The sequence below is a fragment of the Semicossyphus pulcher genome, unplaced genomic scaffold, assembly GCF_022749685.1.
Source record: "Semicossyphus pulcher isolate SPU_LCO1_2020_fin unplaced genomic scaffold, fSemPul1.0.p SCAF_21, whole genome shotgun sequence".
Taxonomy (NCBI): Eukaryota; Metazoa; Chordata; class Actinopteri; order Labriformes; family Labridae; genus Semicossyphus; species Semicossyphus pulcher.
Genome location: NW_027211695.1, coordinates 1,872,527 through 1,888,022, shown reverse-complemented (window position 1 = coordinate 1,888,022; position 15,496 = coordinate 1,872,527). Strand labels below are relative to the sequence as shown.

Here is a 15,496-nt window from a genome sequence, read left to right as displayed (position 1 = left end):
TCCTCCCCTGCTTTATGGTCTCTGTGACTCTAAATGGGAGCATCATTTACTAAATGAACATCATGCTGTTTTGAAGAAGACTTGAAAGTAGAGACTGAGACCATAAAGTCATTAGGAACATGTTTACTGAGGGAATAAATCAGGAGAGGAGGAGGACCATTTTCTCATAGACTTCTATAGGATCTATACAAGACGTCTTTTTTCAAATTATTACATTTGAAAATATTCAATTCAATTATCAAACAATCAGGATAAACTTCCATAAAGCAAAATAAATGAGTAGCCACATGAACATGTCTCTGCATAATTTATTCAATAAAACTGAAATCATCCACATTAGTTCTGTTTTATACATCAATTAAATTAACAGGAGGGTTTTCACTTTTCAGCATTAACAGACACAGACTATAATTATCCTCCATCTCCACTAATTCATAATTTAAATGTGTGTAAATAATATATAAGTGTCGTTCTTCAGTCACCCCTGAGAGCTTCTCTAGGTTAGAAACAGTAAGTCTAACATTCACACACTGAACACTGTTTGAACATGAACATATCCACAGTTTAAAGGTGAGATCACTTTCAACGAATCCATCGCTGTCTGATCTAATCCTGAAATGCGCTGACTAATACAGTACTGCAGGGTCGACCCTTAAAGGAACATTTCAAGGAGCGTTTAAAGTGCACCATAACAGCATGATTATCACCACCCTCTCAGCATGGTCCTTAAGTCCACATTCCAGCATTGTACATAATAAACAACTCAATCAATTTTCTCATGTGCAAGTGAATGCAGCGAAACAATGAAATGTGCAGATATGAGCAGCACAGTGGTAATCGTAACATTTCTGAGATTACACAGTGGTACATGTAACTCCCTCTGAGACTTCTCCACACGACAGAGTCACCAAGGACGAGACAGAATAACATGAAAATACAGAAAAAACAGCAAAATCTTCATAGATGTCTGACGGTCGTGGACCATCTCCAGTGTGCAAATTATTTTAAACACAGTAATTACTTGTAAAACGTCACTACTTGCTCTCCTCTCATCCAAGTAAGAAGATTTTAGTGAACAGAAATGAACCTGCGGCTAAACATGACTCAGCAGAAATTAAAATGCTAAATCCTGTAAGCTAACGAAACGACACGTCTGTCAAATTAAAACGTTATGAAATCTGTGGACCAAATACTGTCGCATGTCTGTATTTACTATTAGATGGGATATTAGCAAAAAGCTATGTACTGTACACACCAGAAGAGGCTTTATTTCAGATTTATGTTATCGCTTTCTAAACGTTAGCTTACCAGGCTAATTTGCTACTCTGTATCTCTCTCCTCCTTCTCTCTGGACAAAACGTTAGAACTTGTAACACGTGTGACAAACAGACGAAGTAAACTCCTCATGAATTGGATTTAAAACAAATGAACCCAATCTTTGCCTTAATATGAACGTTTATCCAAAACAACCGGGTTTGGGTTAGGAGGAAGAACCCAACTCTCTCACATTTGTGCAGCAGGATATCACATACATAACTCCTAACAATGTTTACCTTTGCTGCATGCAGATAAAAGTGAAATAGAGATGTTGAACTCTAGTCCCAGTTTGTGCCTCTTATGTATTACCATTATTTTCTAATCGCAGACATAAGCATCCACTGTTCACAGATGCTTGATGAATATTCCCTCCACTGCAGTATAAAAAATAATTTTTAACCCTCTTCCCAATTTGCATCTGTGTCACACGCAGCTCAATAAAAACAACTCTTGACTTTCTCTTTGCTTGTTTTGCATGACTCTGGAAAATGTAAATGTTTTGGTATGGAGACATAAGGAGGGAAAAGTAAAATAGATTTTGGCTAATCTGATAATAAAAATGTTAAAAATTTTGATCTCCATTGTCTGAATTGAGAAAAGACATTTTGTGGAAAATAAGGGGCGCTATTTGTTCAAAGTAATTTTTTAAAGAAGGAGAAAAAAATATATTTTTGTGAATAAAGTCAAAATTTGAAATGATTTTTTTCCCCTGGCATTATTACCAAAAGTTTGATTCTCAACATTTTATTTTGACTCAACTCTAAAATGCAAAAGTAAAAAAAATCTTCCTACTATAATTTTTTTCTTATATTTGGCCCTAATGAGCTTCCATATGTCTCATCCTTGTCAGGATTAGAAAACAATGATGCAACTTGTGGACATGGAAAATGTCTGAGGTCTTTTTTAAGGTATTGTTTATGACAGAGATTGGAAAACTACAAATCCCCTAATCTCCTGTGATACTTTTAATTGATTTCTTCCTCTTTAAATGGAATTCAAAAAATAAATTGGAACTTTTATTTAAAAAGTAAAAATATCAGAAGATTTTTTTTTTTTTTTTATGTTTCAACTTTTTTCTTGAAACACAAATTTCTAAAAATCTCTCTCCTTTCATTTCTTTTCTTATGTTTGGCCCTTATCGTCTTCCATACAGTTCAAGTCATTTTGGATTACACCCTCAAAGATTGCGGTGTATATTCAGAAAAGCACATGCATTAGTCTGTAACTTAAAAGTAATAATAGTACATAAAAGGTGCAAACAGCTAGATAAAATACTAACCTGATATTGCAAATTTTTATCAACTACCACTTCACCTCACTATGGCTTTTGCTTTAAGAGATTCATGTATATCACATGACATGATGAGCAGCCTCTGTTTCCATCGTCCTCATTACATCATGTTCACAATGCAGGTCTTTAAACTGGCCTTTAAACTGTGATATTTGGAATGATAGATTTTCACGAGCAGAGTGTGAACCAAATATGTGTACTCCAGAAAATTCCAGTCAGCTTTCAGCATTTAATCTGAACTACAGTACTTTAAGCATTGTGAACATAATCCATAAGGAGCTAGTAATTAGTGTAATGGAAACCAAACATACAGCAGATGTATTAATAGCACTATAAATACATTTAACATCTAAATAACCCAGCAGAACATGTCAACAGGACATCATTACATGCTTCAGAAATGTCCTCGGAGGTTAAAAATCGAGCATGGCTTTAAGTGATCGGGCTTTCGGCCGCCCCTGAAAGTGCTTCACTGTACGACTGATACGAGCTCTCAGCTATGTCTATTTTTTCATCAAGGCCACCACACTTCCTGTTACAAGGGTCACATGTGAGGAGAGAGGAAATGAGACTGAGTGTGAGCGTTCATTTAAGAGGAAGTGAAGGTAAGGTTCAACGAAGGTCTGAACAAAGGTTCACTCGATGTGAAACAATGAGTTCTACGGAAGATGATTAGGGCCATGTGTAAAAAAATGTTGGAGTTTTGAGCTTTAAGACTGAAGACTTTTTTTACTCAGTTGTATTTTTTTTTTTTACTTTGAATTTTTTTAACACATTTTTTTTTCTCTAAGAAATAAAATGAGACTTCAGAATTCATTTTTTACAATTTGTATTTTTGATTCTGCAAATAGACAAATGTCTCTTAATTAAGAATTTTCATATTTTTTTCATTTTCAATTTTTTTTTTTACTTAATTTTTTTAAGTCACAATCTCTATTTTATACTCTACTATGACTTTGATCTCACAATCCTGACTTTTTTAAATATTTTTTTTTTTACAAAAGATTTTTGTTTCTTCTGCAGATTTTCAGAATTCTGTTTTTTTTTAAGTACACAAGTGAATAAAGAATATAAACTCAGAGCCCAGTGTTTTTTTGTACATTTGGCCCTAGTCCTCTTCCGTAGATTGTTCAACTGCAGCCATAGCAGAGAAAGATGCACATTAAAAGGTCAGAGAAAGGGGAAGTGCAACAGGAGGAAATTCTGAACAGACAACACATGGTCATGCTGACATTTAAGCCACATTACCCAAATGTTAAATGGAACAAGTGTTCTCCTGGGTACCAACACCTTTCCTCCGCCCTCGAGTGTGCAGTCCCTAGAGGTAGTTATCATCACCAGACATCCTGTTGGAACATGCTGGAGCAGCTCGGGGGACAAAACTGGCAAGTTTATTGAATATCCACTCACCCAGACAGCCACCCTGTGGTGAGCTCAGGATATAATCCTCTCATCTCCCTTTGTCCCCAATTTCCCTCCCATGAAAGCTTGAACAAAGCTCCCAAAGGGTTTAAAACACATCGGAGACTTGAAATCAGACAGGAGATATTGTGTGCGCTTTTTCTTGTGGCTTGGCTCTGTTTAAATGTGCAAACGTCCTTCACAGTCGAGATGATTAAAAACAGGTCTTAGAGATCAGTGACATTTCAGGTGCTTCTTGGGATGTTCCTCTGCTAGCTGGTCTCTCTGCGGTCCGTAGATGCTGTTGGCCTGCCAGGAGAACCACACGATGATGGAGATGATGGTGGTCTGGAGGAGGAGCATCACCCCGTAGGTTGAAGCGACAGTAGGTCCGGGCAGCCGGGAGAGGGTGGCAGGGGGCAGCAGCAGAGTCGGGCTGAGCAGGATCGCCCTCACCTCAGCCTTGATCATGTGGAGTTCGTCGAGGATGGACAGGAAGGTGCAACAGTGGAACCACTGGTGGCTATGCCCCCAGATGTCAAATCGACCGGGGGCCAGGCGCTCTGGGAACTTGCTGATGTTGAAGACAGCGGACACCACCAGCCAGAAACAGTGGCGGTAGAAGAAAATGGAGGTGGAGGTGGAAGCAGCGAAGGAGGAGGAGGTGGAGGAGTAAGGCGATCTGGTGAGGAGGCGGTAGAAGACGGGCGTGGAGGAGACCAGGAATGGAAGCAGGAATACGAGGGTTCGGATGACGTATCGATGCTTCCTCCACCTCTGGCGAGTGTTGCAGCAAGACAACACACAAATGATCGCAACAATGCACGCACTCGGGATGTAGAAGGTCTCAAAGAACACACTGAACTCTGGGATTGCATAGGATGAAGTAAGAGCTGCTGCAGGTTCATGTTTCAGGTCCATATGGGACTCATTGTGGCCTCCTGTCTCTACTATCCCTGCCTGAGGGTGGATGTAATAGTAGTACGCCAAGGAGGACCCAACAGTGTAGGCGCTGATGGTGCCGTAATCCACAAAGAAGCAGACTTCTCTTACCACCAGAGACATCGAGTTAAGCAGGTGGGCCAAGCTGCTTGCCATTAGCAGACAGAACACGCCAATAAAGTAGTTCCAGAACGGGTAGAAGAAGGGTGCATCGCCAGGCGGTGCACCTTCCCAACCGAACGCCTCCACGAAATAGTATGAAAAAACAAAAACTGGGAGGAAGTGTGTCCAGAAGTTCCCTGTTTCATTAGTCGGCCTGAATGCCGATAGTAAGCAATCCCTCAGGCTGTAGTTTGGGAAACGGTACCCGGTCAGGATGAAGTTTTCTATGACTCGAGGCGGCACGTCTGTGTGCCTCAGGAGAGGTAACGGCTGGCCACAGTTTAGAAGCATTTTTATTGCTTGTTTGCTGACTTTATTTCAGCAAAACCAGAAAATAATCCCCGTTTAATGAGTAGATAAGGCATCCAGTGGGCGCTCCTGCTTTAAAACACGTTCCTTCTTTGGACCTTTGATCCCTGCTCTGTTGCAGGCCTCATGAGCAGAACCGGTGTATTAAATTGTAGTACACTCACGGGACGGGGCAATGAGTGTAGTATCCAAAGTCCTCATGCCACCTGCTTGATTAATTTTTCATTTTGGTTTCCTCTTGAGCCCAGAGCGCCACAAAAGGTCAGCAAATACTCCAGCACGCAATGCTTTTTCTCTTGCTTCCCTTATATTGCACAGGTCTGCATGGATGATCCTCCGTGGTTACTCATATCCACAGTCACGTGTCTTGTTCTGCATAGTCCTTTAGCAGCAAATTGAAGTGAAGGTCACTTATTTCTGTGTTACAAGGTTGAACAGGACGCCAGTTAGTGTTTCCATACAGCAGAGATGTCCCGAAGACCGTCCGTTAAGCTCTGCGGTATGTAGGTCATGCCGTTGAACACGATATCATGCTACAGCAGACTCCTGTTGTTCCCGGTCCATCAGCCTGTATCCACGTCCGACTCTTAATTCATCCAGCTCCCATTCTGTGCAACGAGGGGCGCCGCGGAGAGAAGAAAAAATCACCCAGGACTGGAGCGAGAGACGTTGTGTGTGCCGGTTGTTCAGTACTCTAACGCAAGGTCATGTTTAAAAACCGCCATTTTATAACCGGGAATTACTACAAAAACGTCGCGGGGGAAAAGCCTCCACACGGCCGTTAGTCTTCCGCCGTTGGAAGCTGCTGCAGCCAGCCGGCATTTCAGTGTAACACTGAGGAGAACGAGTCTGTTTGACAGGTAGCGGCATAGTGTCAAGTTAGGGCGCGACAAAACTGAAGTTCCGGTTTTCAGATTCAAAATAAGACTCAGAAGATGCGCTGTGTACTGTTAGGTCATACTGCCAGTTTTCAGTTCCTTATAAGCTTGATGGAAGTGATAAATATAATTTTCCCTCTTGACCCAGATATCAGATCTACATTATATTTACAATATTTCCTACAACAGGCTGTTGTATGTACTTTAAACTAGACCGTATTTGTAATAATTCAAAGTTTATTAATATTTAGCCGACTTATACTAAGCCTATAATGAACAAGACACAAAAATGAAAAATCCAATATGGGAAACAACATATTAAAACCAGAGCAAATATGAAAATATACATGAAAAGGTGAAATATATGAATACTAATTTTATAGCTTTGTATTTGGGACCCGACGTGAGCTCACTTTTATTTCTGGGAAGATTTCTTAAAAAATTAGTTCAATACGACTGAGTCTACTTTCAACGGCATGTCTTCTGCAAATTTGTTGGCTTGAGTAATATAGCATCTCTGTGTCTGCTTCCTCTTTTTAACTTTATTTAGACCTTGTTATTTATTTTTACCATTACAAAATTGTAGTTTATTCTTTTATCTTTTAATGTTTTGTTTTTTTGCAGAATGTTTATTACAGTGCATGTAGCAATGCAACATTAATTATCCATTTTTCGCTCAACTTAAGACATAAAGAGCTTAATTTCGGTCAGGACAAATAAGCTAACTTGAATTAAAAAGGGAAAAAAAGAAAAGAATACCAAACTCTTATTTTGAAGGCTTCAATAAACTTAGTTTCCGGTCTGGTTCTGACTAACTACGGTCAACACAACACAGACCGCAGAACTACTTCTGAGCTTTGATCTCTCTACGTTTGTGCTTCTGTGTATGCTTTCGTTTATGAACGTTGACGCGGATATTGAAGCAAATAAAAAGCTGCATATAAGAACAACGGGAGTAAAGACGTGCCGTACCGTGCCAACGGTGTTCCCGTTATCTGCTTAAAATGCACACTCCGTCCCTGTTGAGTAATCCTCCTTGAGAGCACCAGTGTGTGCCTCTGAATATCTCAACCTTTTACAAAGTGCCGATCCTCTCTGCCTTAGTTTTCATGTTACGAGCTTTTACTGGAGAGGCAGTTTAGTGCTTGTAATACAAAGCAATACAAACATTCTAAATAAATGTCAGAAATAGAATATACATTAAAGCATTTCATAGTAGGCTATGCTAGAATTCAATATTATGATTATGTCTAATTTAGCATGAATCCAGTGTTACGTCTCATACCTGTTTTATTAATGACATGTATTTCAAACCCCTGTGATTGTACAGTGTGTTTTAAACTGTCGCTACATATTAAAGATCAGTTTAGTCTCCAGTTAGCTTAGCTTAGTTAGTGGCTAATGACTTTATGGTCTCAATCTCTAGTTCGCAGTCTTCTTCAAAACTGCGTGATGTTCATTTTGTTAGTTATGTCCCATTTCAGCTAGATCCAGATGCCGTCATTGCTACATCCACGTCTTCTATACTTTAACATTATCATCTTTCTAGACGGCTAGCTTGTTATCTCTGTATATAGCTAGCTCGCAATCCAGTCAACCATCTATCCAGGGCAGGATAAACTAGCTAGTTAATTTAGCACCTTCCACATGATTTCTTAACCAATTAAGCCTTTTTTAAAATTATTATTTTACTGGTAAAATGTATAATAAATCAAATTAACACAATAAAAACCTTTTATAAATAGCCTAAGTATTGCTTCGTCAATTTTCCTGCTCATTTCTCTGGGAGTAGGTTGATCAAAGGTTTATTGAATTGAATTATAAGCCAATTCTAGTTATTACTTTTATAAATGCAGAGTGTATGATTATTATTATACCGTATTTTAGCTCTAATGGAAAGGTAACTTATTCTGCAGGCTCAGCTTGCTGGTCTTTTACCACACTGCATACTGAGAGAACAAAATGGCGCTCCCTCTATCAGGTCCTGTACATCAGTCAGCCCGGCCCATCCATCTTCCCATTCTCCCTCCAGCGATGACTGTTGTGACCAGATGTCAGGAAGCCTTTGAAGCAGCAGTTTCTGCAGGATGGGGTGGAGGTTGTGGTGGTTGTGGTGGTGGGGGAGGGGGTTGTAGTGGCCACTTTCCAAATTCCCCAGAGGAATACGAAGCAGGCTACACTTGAGTGCAAAGCAGACTGGGAGGGAGCTGCAACATGCCTTTTTGATTAGTGATTGACAGGCATAGAGGATGTAATGGACGTGGAGCCGCGCCTGTATGTCCTTATTATGATATACATGGCTGAATAGAGTTACATTACAGACCCTCAGAGAGACTCACATTTAGCTCTGACATTTGATCTCTCAGATTACACTGGGAAGAGCACTGTGAAGGTCTCGATTACGTGTAGTCCAACTGGGATCCTCCCTACAGACGTAATTTATAATGCAAACTTTGGGTCACTTACCTGGGTTTAAGATTACAGGCTGTAATGGCTGCAATGTAATCGTTTGGGGCAACTGCAGCCAATCGAAGTAGTCGACTAAAAGTTGTTTCCATTGAGTGTGTGACAACATCACAGAAAGGATCCCTACAGAGATAGACCTTTTTGTTACAGACGCTACATCGCGCTCTTCAAAGACACCAAACTCCATTTACGAACATGGTGATTTTACTTTGCAGAGCACGGGAGTTGTTAGTATGCTGCTGACTCAATCCGTCAGTTTTTTTTTTATACAGAAACAATGTGTTGAATCAAAACTAACAATTTAAAAACACCAAAATCACACAATAGGACAAACAACCTTACCAATTGAGGCAGAAGTACACTAGCACCTCACATGTTCTGCAGGGTAAAATTGCTGTTTTTGGCAATGGAGTCTGGTGGGTCTGAAGAGAGCGATGTAACGGCTGTTTCTGGTTAAAAAGAAGCATCTTCCTCTGTAACAAAAAGGTCTATCTCTGTAGGGATCCTTTCTGTGATGTTGTCAGACAATCTGAGCCTGTCAGTGGAAACAACAAGAACTTTTAGTGGACACACTTTTGTACTGTTGCAGCCATTACAGCCTGTTTTATGGCTGCGGGCTGAAGCATTCATCTGCATTAATTTTAAAACCTTTATGTACTTATAATTCATTTAAACCCCAGAGTATACAAATAATAATAGTGTAGGCTGCTTCTCTCTTCAGCTCTTTAACCCACTAACATGATTGCGTCTCTTTCAGGAGGTGCAGGAGCCGTGTGTGCGTGTGTAAACAAGGCAGAGCGTCTTCACAACAGCAACAAATATGCAGCAAGCTAGTCACTTGACTCATCATGTTTGCAGCCACAAAAGTACTGCCTTTAAAAAGCTGTGCCCGCAGCTACAAGAGTTCTAAACCTCTTCTCACAAGACATATTCCTTCTTTAGAAACGCTGGGTATTCAATAAAGGCTTGTACATGAGGTGGAAGATAAAGCCACTGGAGTACCTGTAGAGAAAGAGGTAACAAGAATGATTAGTAGTGTTTGTGCAGCACAGTCTCAACTTGTTATCAGGAAGCGCTCCAGCTGATGACTCACTGACTATCGCACACGCACACTTCTTATTAGCAGAGCCTGAAGAGGAATGAAAACGATGCGATACTAAACCAGAGGCTGCACGATATTCTGCTTTTATCAGCTGGCAATCCAGAATCAATGTTTATAAAGCATTTTGGATGAATGTGATTATTTAAAACTCTTATAAAGATGGACACCTTTAAATCAGACGCTTCAGGAGCACCGACACACTGCTGCACTGAGCTCTGGGTTTAGGTGTAGGCCTGTGAGTCATCTGCAAAACATGCCACAAAGTTGTTAAACTAAATGATAATGTTATTGTTGTCTCTGATCTTTACTTAAGATGTAATTACAGCCTTCTGTTGACAGGTGTAGGTAAGAGGCTGAGATCTCCTCGGGCTACATGTTCCACGTGGAAACAATAGAAATAAATCGAGCATAATCTTTAGATCTGTAAACTGAAACTTGTTTAATAAAAAACATGAAAGTTATACAATTGGGGAAGTTAATCTGACAGTAAGTTCATAAACAACATCTTCATATATTTATATATATGAAACTTTAGAGAAACACAAATGCTTGCCCTGCTAGACTTTTATTTTGAAGCCTTGAATTTGACATCTTAACCTGTCGCCATCTTGGTTTTTTGGAGTGACCGTATTTAGACGAGAGGGTGGAGCTGGGATTAGCAAACGCTTAGTTATCAGCTAATGCTAGCACTAGCTTGGTTAGCAAGGTGCATCTGTAATTCACAAAACTGTAATGTATCCATCCACTCATCATCTTTACCGCTCCTACTGTTCACGCTTTCATGCTCACATTCACACCTACTGGCACTTTAGAGTCACAATGAACCTAATCTCTAATTACAGATTAGTAGAATCCGTAAGCAGGGACGTGGATTTCCAGGAAGTGTTCTGTTTGAACTACGCTTGTAGTCCGAGTAATATTGACCAATCACGTATCAGCAGGCTGCAGAGTATGCAGGACAAACAGTCCGCGAGGAGAGCAAAATCATTTTAAAAGTGTTCTTCTCCTCTTGAGGACAGACCTGACAAAGCTTGAGTTTTTACTTCTTACAAATCTGCATCATAATGTTGAAGTTTGGGCGAAGGTAAGACAAGAACATCACAAGGAAACAGTTTCTCTTCCTGGAACAAAGCAGCATGAGGAAAAGGAAGTCGATTATCGCCCGGCACATTCACCGGCGTCCCCAGAGGCTATATCGTCTCAGACTGTAGCCGATGGGATCCCAAGATTGCCAATGAAGCTAACGAGCATGGGGGGAGCCGGAGGATCCGGAGGGAACACACGCATGAACGGAGAGAACATGCAAACTCCTATTTCTGAACCAGGATTCAAACCAGCCGCTTAGCTCCGTCGCACCAGACACCCAGTCTGTAATACTGCAAATGCAAAGGCTTTCATCAGCGGGCCGTAGGCTCAGTCACCATCGTGTTACCTCATTCAGAGATAGAGACTTAACAGACGTTTATTTACATGACAAAATGTAACTCCAGGGGAAAATGATCAACCAGCTCCTTAGAGTGTCGTTGAGTACGATTGATATGCAGGAGTGCTAATCCTGCAGGGAAGCAGGCTGGAAACTTGTGATAAACACACACACACACGCACGCACGCACGCACGCACGCACGCACGCACACACGCACACACGCACACACGCACACACGCACACACGCACACACACACACACGCACACACACACACACACACACACACACACACGGTATAATAGAACACCCGTCCACAGACAAAAACTTTCTGTTGAAAAGGAGGAAACTCTGTCTTCCTTCCCAACATTCAGCAGCAGACAAACACTTCACCGACACACAAACACAAACAAGCATCTAGCATGCATTGCAGGAAGAAACCTGGACAGTTAACAGGAAGTCACAGCTTGTGTGAGAGTCTTATTACGTACATGATCGTTTGTCATCCATTGTCCAGGTCTTTTTTTTCCTCCTCTCATTTTCAGAGTTTGACACATTGTTAGGTTTGTTTCCAGGTTTTCTCATTATCCATTAATAAAACGTCTGAACAAGAATAATCTGTCGTTAACTGTTCTCCTTTAAGACTTTGCATCCTTCCCAACATCCACCGAGTCTCAGCTGGTTCAGCCTCTTTTAAATCTCCCGTTATTTGTTGTTATTTACGTGTTCGGTTGTCAGACAGCTGAACAAGTAAGAAACAACAAACAGACGCTCTATTTCTGTTCATACATTTGTGCCACAGTCGCTTTCTGCAGCCTGAGCAGGGCTTGCACAGAGCCTCCTATAGGACATCGCTGCGGTATTGTTTCACAGAATGTGTACAGGTAAGTCATAAAAGTTGTGCTGTGACATTTAAAGTTAGCAAAGGAAAATGATCACGACTGCGCAGGCTCTGTTTTTGCAAGCTCTGATTCAGTGTTAAAGCTTTGGTAGGAAAGTTTGGAGAAACCTGCAAACAGTTTGATCATAAAGGCCGAAGCGTCTATCGCTAACACATGAATGTGAACGCAACACTCATGCAGGAGCATCAGGAGCATATCAGACTACCTTTGTGTGCTGTTCTAGTGACACCAGATTTCTAGCTTTTCCGTGTCAAAGGAAGAATACGATATGAGTTTCTGTAGCTGCATGCAGAGCAAGAATTAGCACAGGTCTGAGTCTATACCTGCTGGGCCTCCTGCCAGTTCAGCCTCACACTGGGAGCTCTGGGGGGATGCAGACAGACATTTACAGACAGAGAAAGGAGGGGTGAAGAGAGGACAAGCAGGGAGTCGAGCAGCAGCAGAGGAAGGAACTGAGATAAGATAACAGAGAGGAGAACTGTGATAGGACAGGAACAGAAGAAAAGGTTCTGACAGAACAAAGCGTGAGTCAAGAAGTTAGTCAACAGGAGGGAAACAGTGTGTGGAAACGTTTCAGACCTTTTGTGTCTCACTTGGTTTGTTTGACCTAAAATTAAAGCTGAACTCTGTTATCTCTCACATGCAGCCGGTGAGTAAGAGGAACCTCAGACTGTCAGGGTTCGGGGGAGTCGAGGGCGAGGTGCTAACTTTCGGGACTCCACTGGAAGGGGGGGGTCCCTAGTCAAGAGCCATACCCTCTGACCAACACAATAGGGGGGCGCCGGGGGTGCCGTGGTGGCAAGTGGACAAGGGAGAGGATAGAGAGGCACTTTAAGATTTTGGGCTGGAGTGGAATCGATAAAACCACCAGCTGCCCCCGAATCTACAAAGGCCTTGAGGTTTGTTTTATTATTGCAGCAGGATAACTCAGTGGACAGAAACGTGTTATTGGTTGCACGAGCATCCTTGCCCCTCATTGCGGGGCATGTGCGTATGAAGTGGCCCATCTTTCCACAGTACAGACGGACTCCACTGCTCACGTGCTTCTCTCTCTCTGCCCGAGTGAGCCGAGTGCGCCCTATTTGCATGTGTTCATTAATGCCTGAAGACCCTTGGGGCATATCCTGTGTCTTATGAGGGAGGTTTAAATTCTCCAGTGGCATGGGGCAATTGTACACAAGCTTCCTCTCTCTATGTCGTTCACGAATACGGTTGTCAATCTGAAGTGCTCGGGAAATCAAATCCTCTAGTGAGTCTGGAACATCACGCGATGCCAACTCATCTTCAACCTTTTCAGACAGGGCGTGAAGGTAGTTGTAAGAGCCTCCTTGTTCCACCCTGACTCTGCGGCTAGCGTGCAGAATTGGGTGGAAAATTCTGCTACACTGGTAGAGCCCTGGCGGAGACCTATGAGGCGTTTTGCAGCTTCCTGCCCACTAATATCATGATCACATACGCTCTTCAGTTCAGCCATAAAGAGAGCAGAACCACCACAGACCAGAGCCTGCTTCTCCCACAGCCCACGACAGAGCTCTGTCTGATAGCAGGGATGTCATGTATGCTACCTGAGCCCGTTCGGTGCCAAACATTGAGGGTTGTAGCTCAAACACCAGACGACACTGGGTGATAAATCTCTTGCACTTCCCTGGATGGCCATCATACCGTGCTGGAGTTGACAACTTTGTCTCCTGCACTCAGCAGGGCTGGGAGGTGGAGCTATGGGTGCTTGGTGGACGACTGGGTTGGGTGCTTGTACTTGGATTGAAGTTGGCCCTGCTGCTTGTAACCGGACAATAATTTCCTTCAACATCTATTATGTGAGGCCTGGTGGTCAGCTATGGCACGAATCAGTGCCCCCTGTGCAGTGATTGCCTGCCCATGAAGAGCAAGTCTACCAGTGAGGTCTGAGTCACTGACTACAGAATATGCTGCGTCTCATTCTGTCAGGGTTCGGGGGAGTGGGACACAACTGTGGACTGGGAAGGGGCTCTAAAAGCTATCCCGAAGGAAAAGCCACTGCGATTGAAAGGGAGCGGGAAAGGACAAATAGTATCGAGCAGAAAGCCGGCTCCTTTAACCAAAGTTAAAGTCTGGGTACGGCAAACTAAACCAGCACTGCCAAGCAGCTGAACCAGGAGTAAACTCTCAGGGAGACTCTGGAAAAGACTCTTTGTGAAAGAAAAAAGGGCCGAGGGATGAAGGGAGAACAGAAAAGGCTTTTGAGTTACTATTTTGATTTCTACAAACACTGAAAACGCAGGAAGACAGAGAGATGCTCTCACTGTCTCTGAAGGTGAGACAATGAGTCAGCACTGGCTGCTGGACTCCAGGGTGTATATATAAGCTCCCACCACCTGCTCTCAATCAAGAGCAATCAGGCACACACACACCTGACTCTGCTCTTTAATCATCCCTCTGCCAAACTGAATGACACAGACCACTTCTGTGCAAACTAAAGTTATACTCAGCATCACTTTGACTTCTGTAGGTTTCTCTTTACACAGGAAGTAAAAAGTGTTCAGCTCCATGATAAAGCCTCTGCTGGATGTTTCAGGACAAACATAACTGCCCTTAACAAACAGGATCTGTGGCTCATAAAGTGTTTTAAAATGTGCCGGCCAATTATTCCTCTGTTTGCAGGATGTGCAGGAAGCAGGAAGCTTTTCTGCTGCACACGGTGGAGCTGAAAGTGCTGATTTATTCATTTAAAATCCAGAACACATCCGGCTGTGAGACGCCTTTTAAATTAAAAGCAGAATCAGATTATAGTTCAACAATACTTCAGTGCTGCAATGTTTCGACTAGGTAAAAAAATTCACCACAAACAAGTAAAATCTGGACTCTTATGATGTTAAAATACCTTTTAAACACTTTATTAATACTTTAGATTAACAGATTATAATGTCTTTTTTTGGTTTTAGTCTTTTTTGTGTGTTAATGAAAATATAACAAGACGCAACGAATCCCATTTTTACAGGACTACAAAACGATAAGCAGATGTTGATATGACTTAATAGGCTGCAACTCACCATTGTGTTCTATATTAGTAAGTAATTAAGTTATTTTTTTCCAACCTGCAGACAAAACATTAAATACTAAATTAACTGTAATATAAGATCCAGAAAAGCAGGAAATACACCCTCTTTAGTGAACCTGGAACCAGAACGTTTTGGCTTTTTATTGTTGAAATACGACTTAAATTATTGATTAATTTTGTGTTGTTAATTTGTCTAAAATTGACCCTTAATTGTGGCAGTAAAGGAGTTAAAAATGAGGCATATTGACACCATGAACAGCGGGAAAT

At 41.7% G+C, this 15,496-nt stretch overlaps 1 protein-coding gene across 1 annotated transcript; it reads right to left on the bottom strand.

The window, feature by feature from the left end:
* Positions 1 to 294: 294 nt before the first annotated feature.
* paqr9 (progestin and adipoQ receptor family member 9) lies at positions 295 to 6,201 on the bottom strand. Its single transcript, XM_069672523.1, has one exon. It carries the CDS (start codon positions 5,402 to 5,404, stop codon positions 4,244 to 4,246), a length of 1,161 nt encoding a protein of 386 aa, XP_069528624.1. The 5' UTR covers positions 5,405 to 6,201; the 3' UTR covers positions 295 to 4,243.
* Between the last annotated feature and the right edge of the window lie 9,295 nt (positions 6,202 to 15,496).

Bases quoted from the DNA above. Each gene is read 5' to 3' on its own strand.
- paqr9 (XM_069672523.1), bottom strand. From the start codon at position 5,404: ATGCTTCTAAACTGTGGCCAGCCGTTACCTCTCCTGAGGCACACAGAC.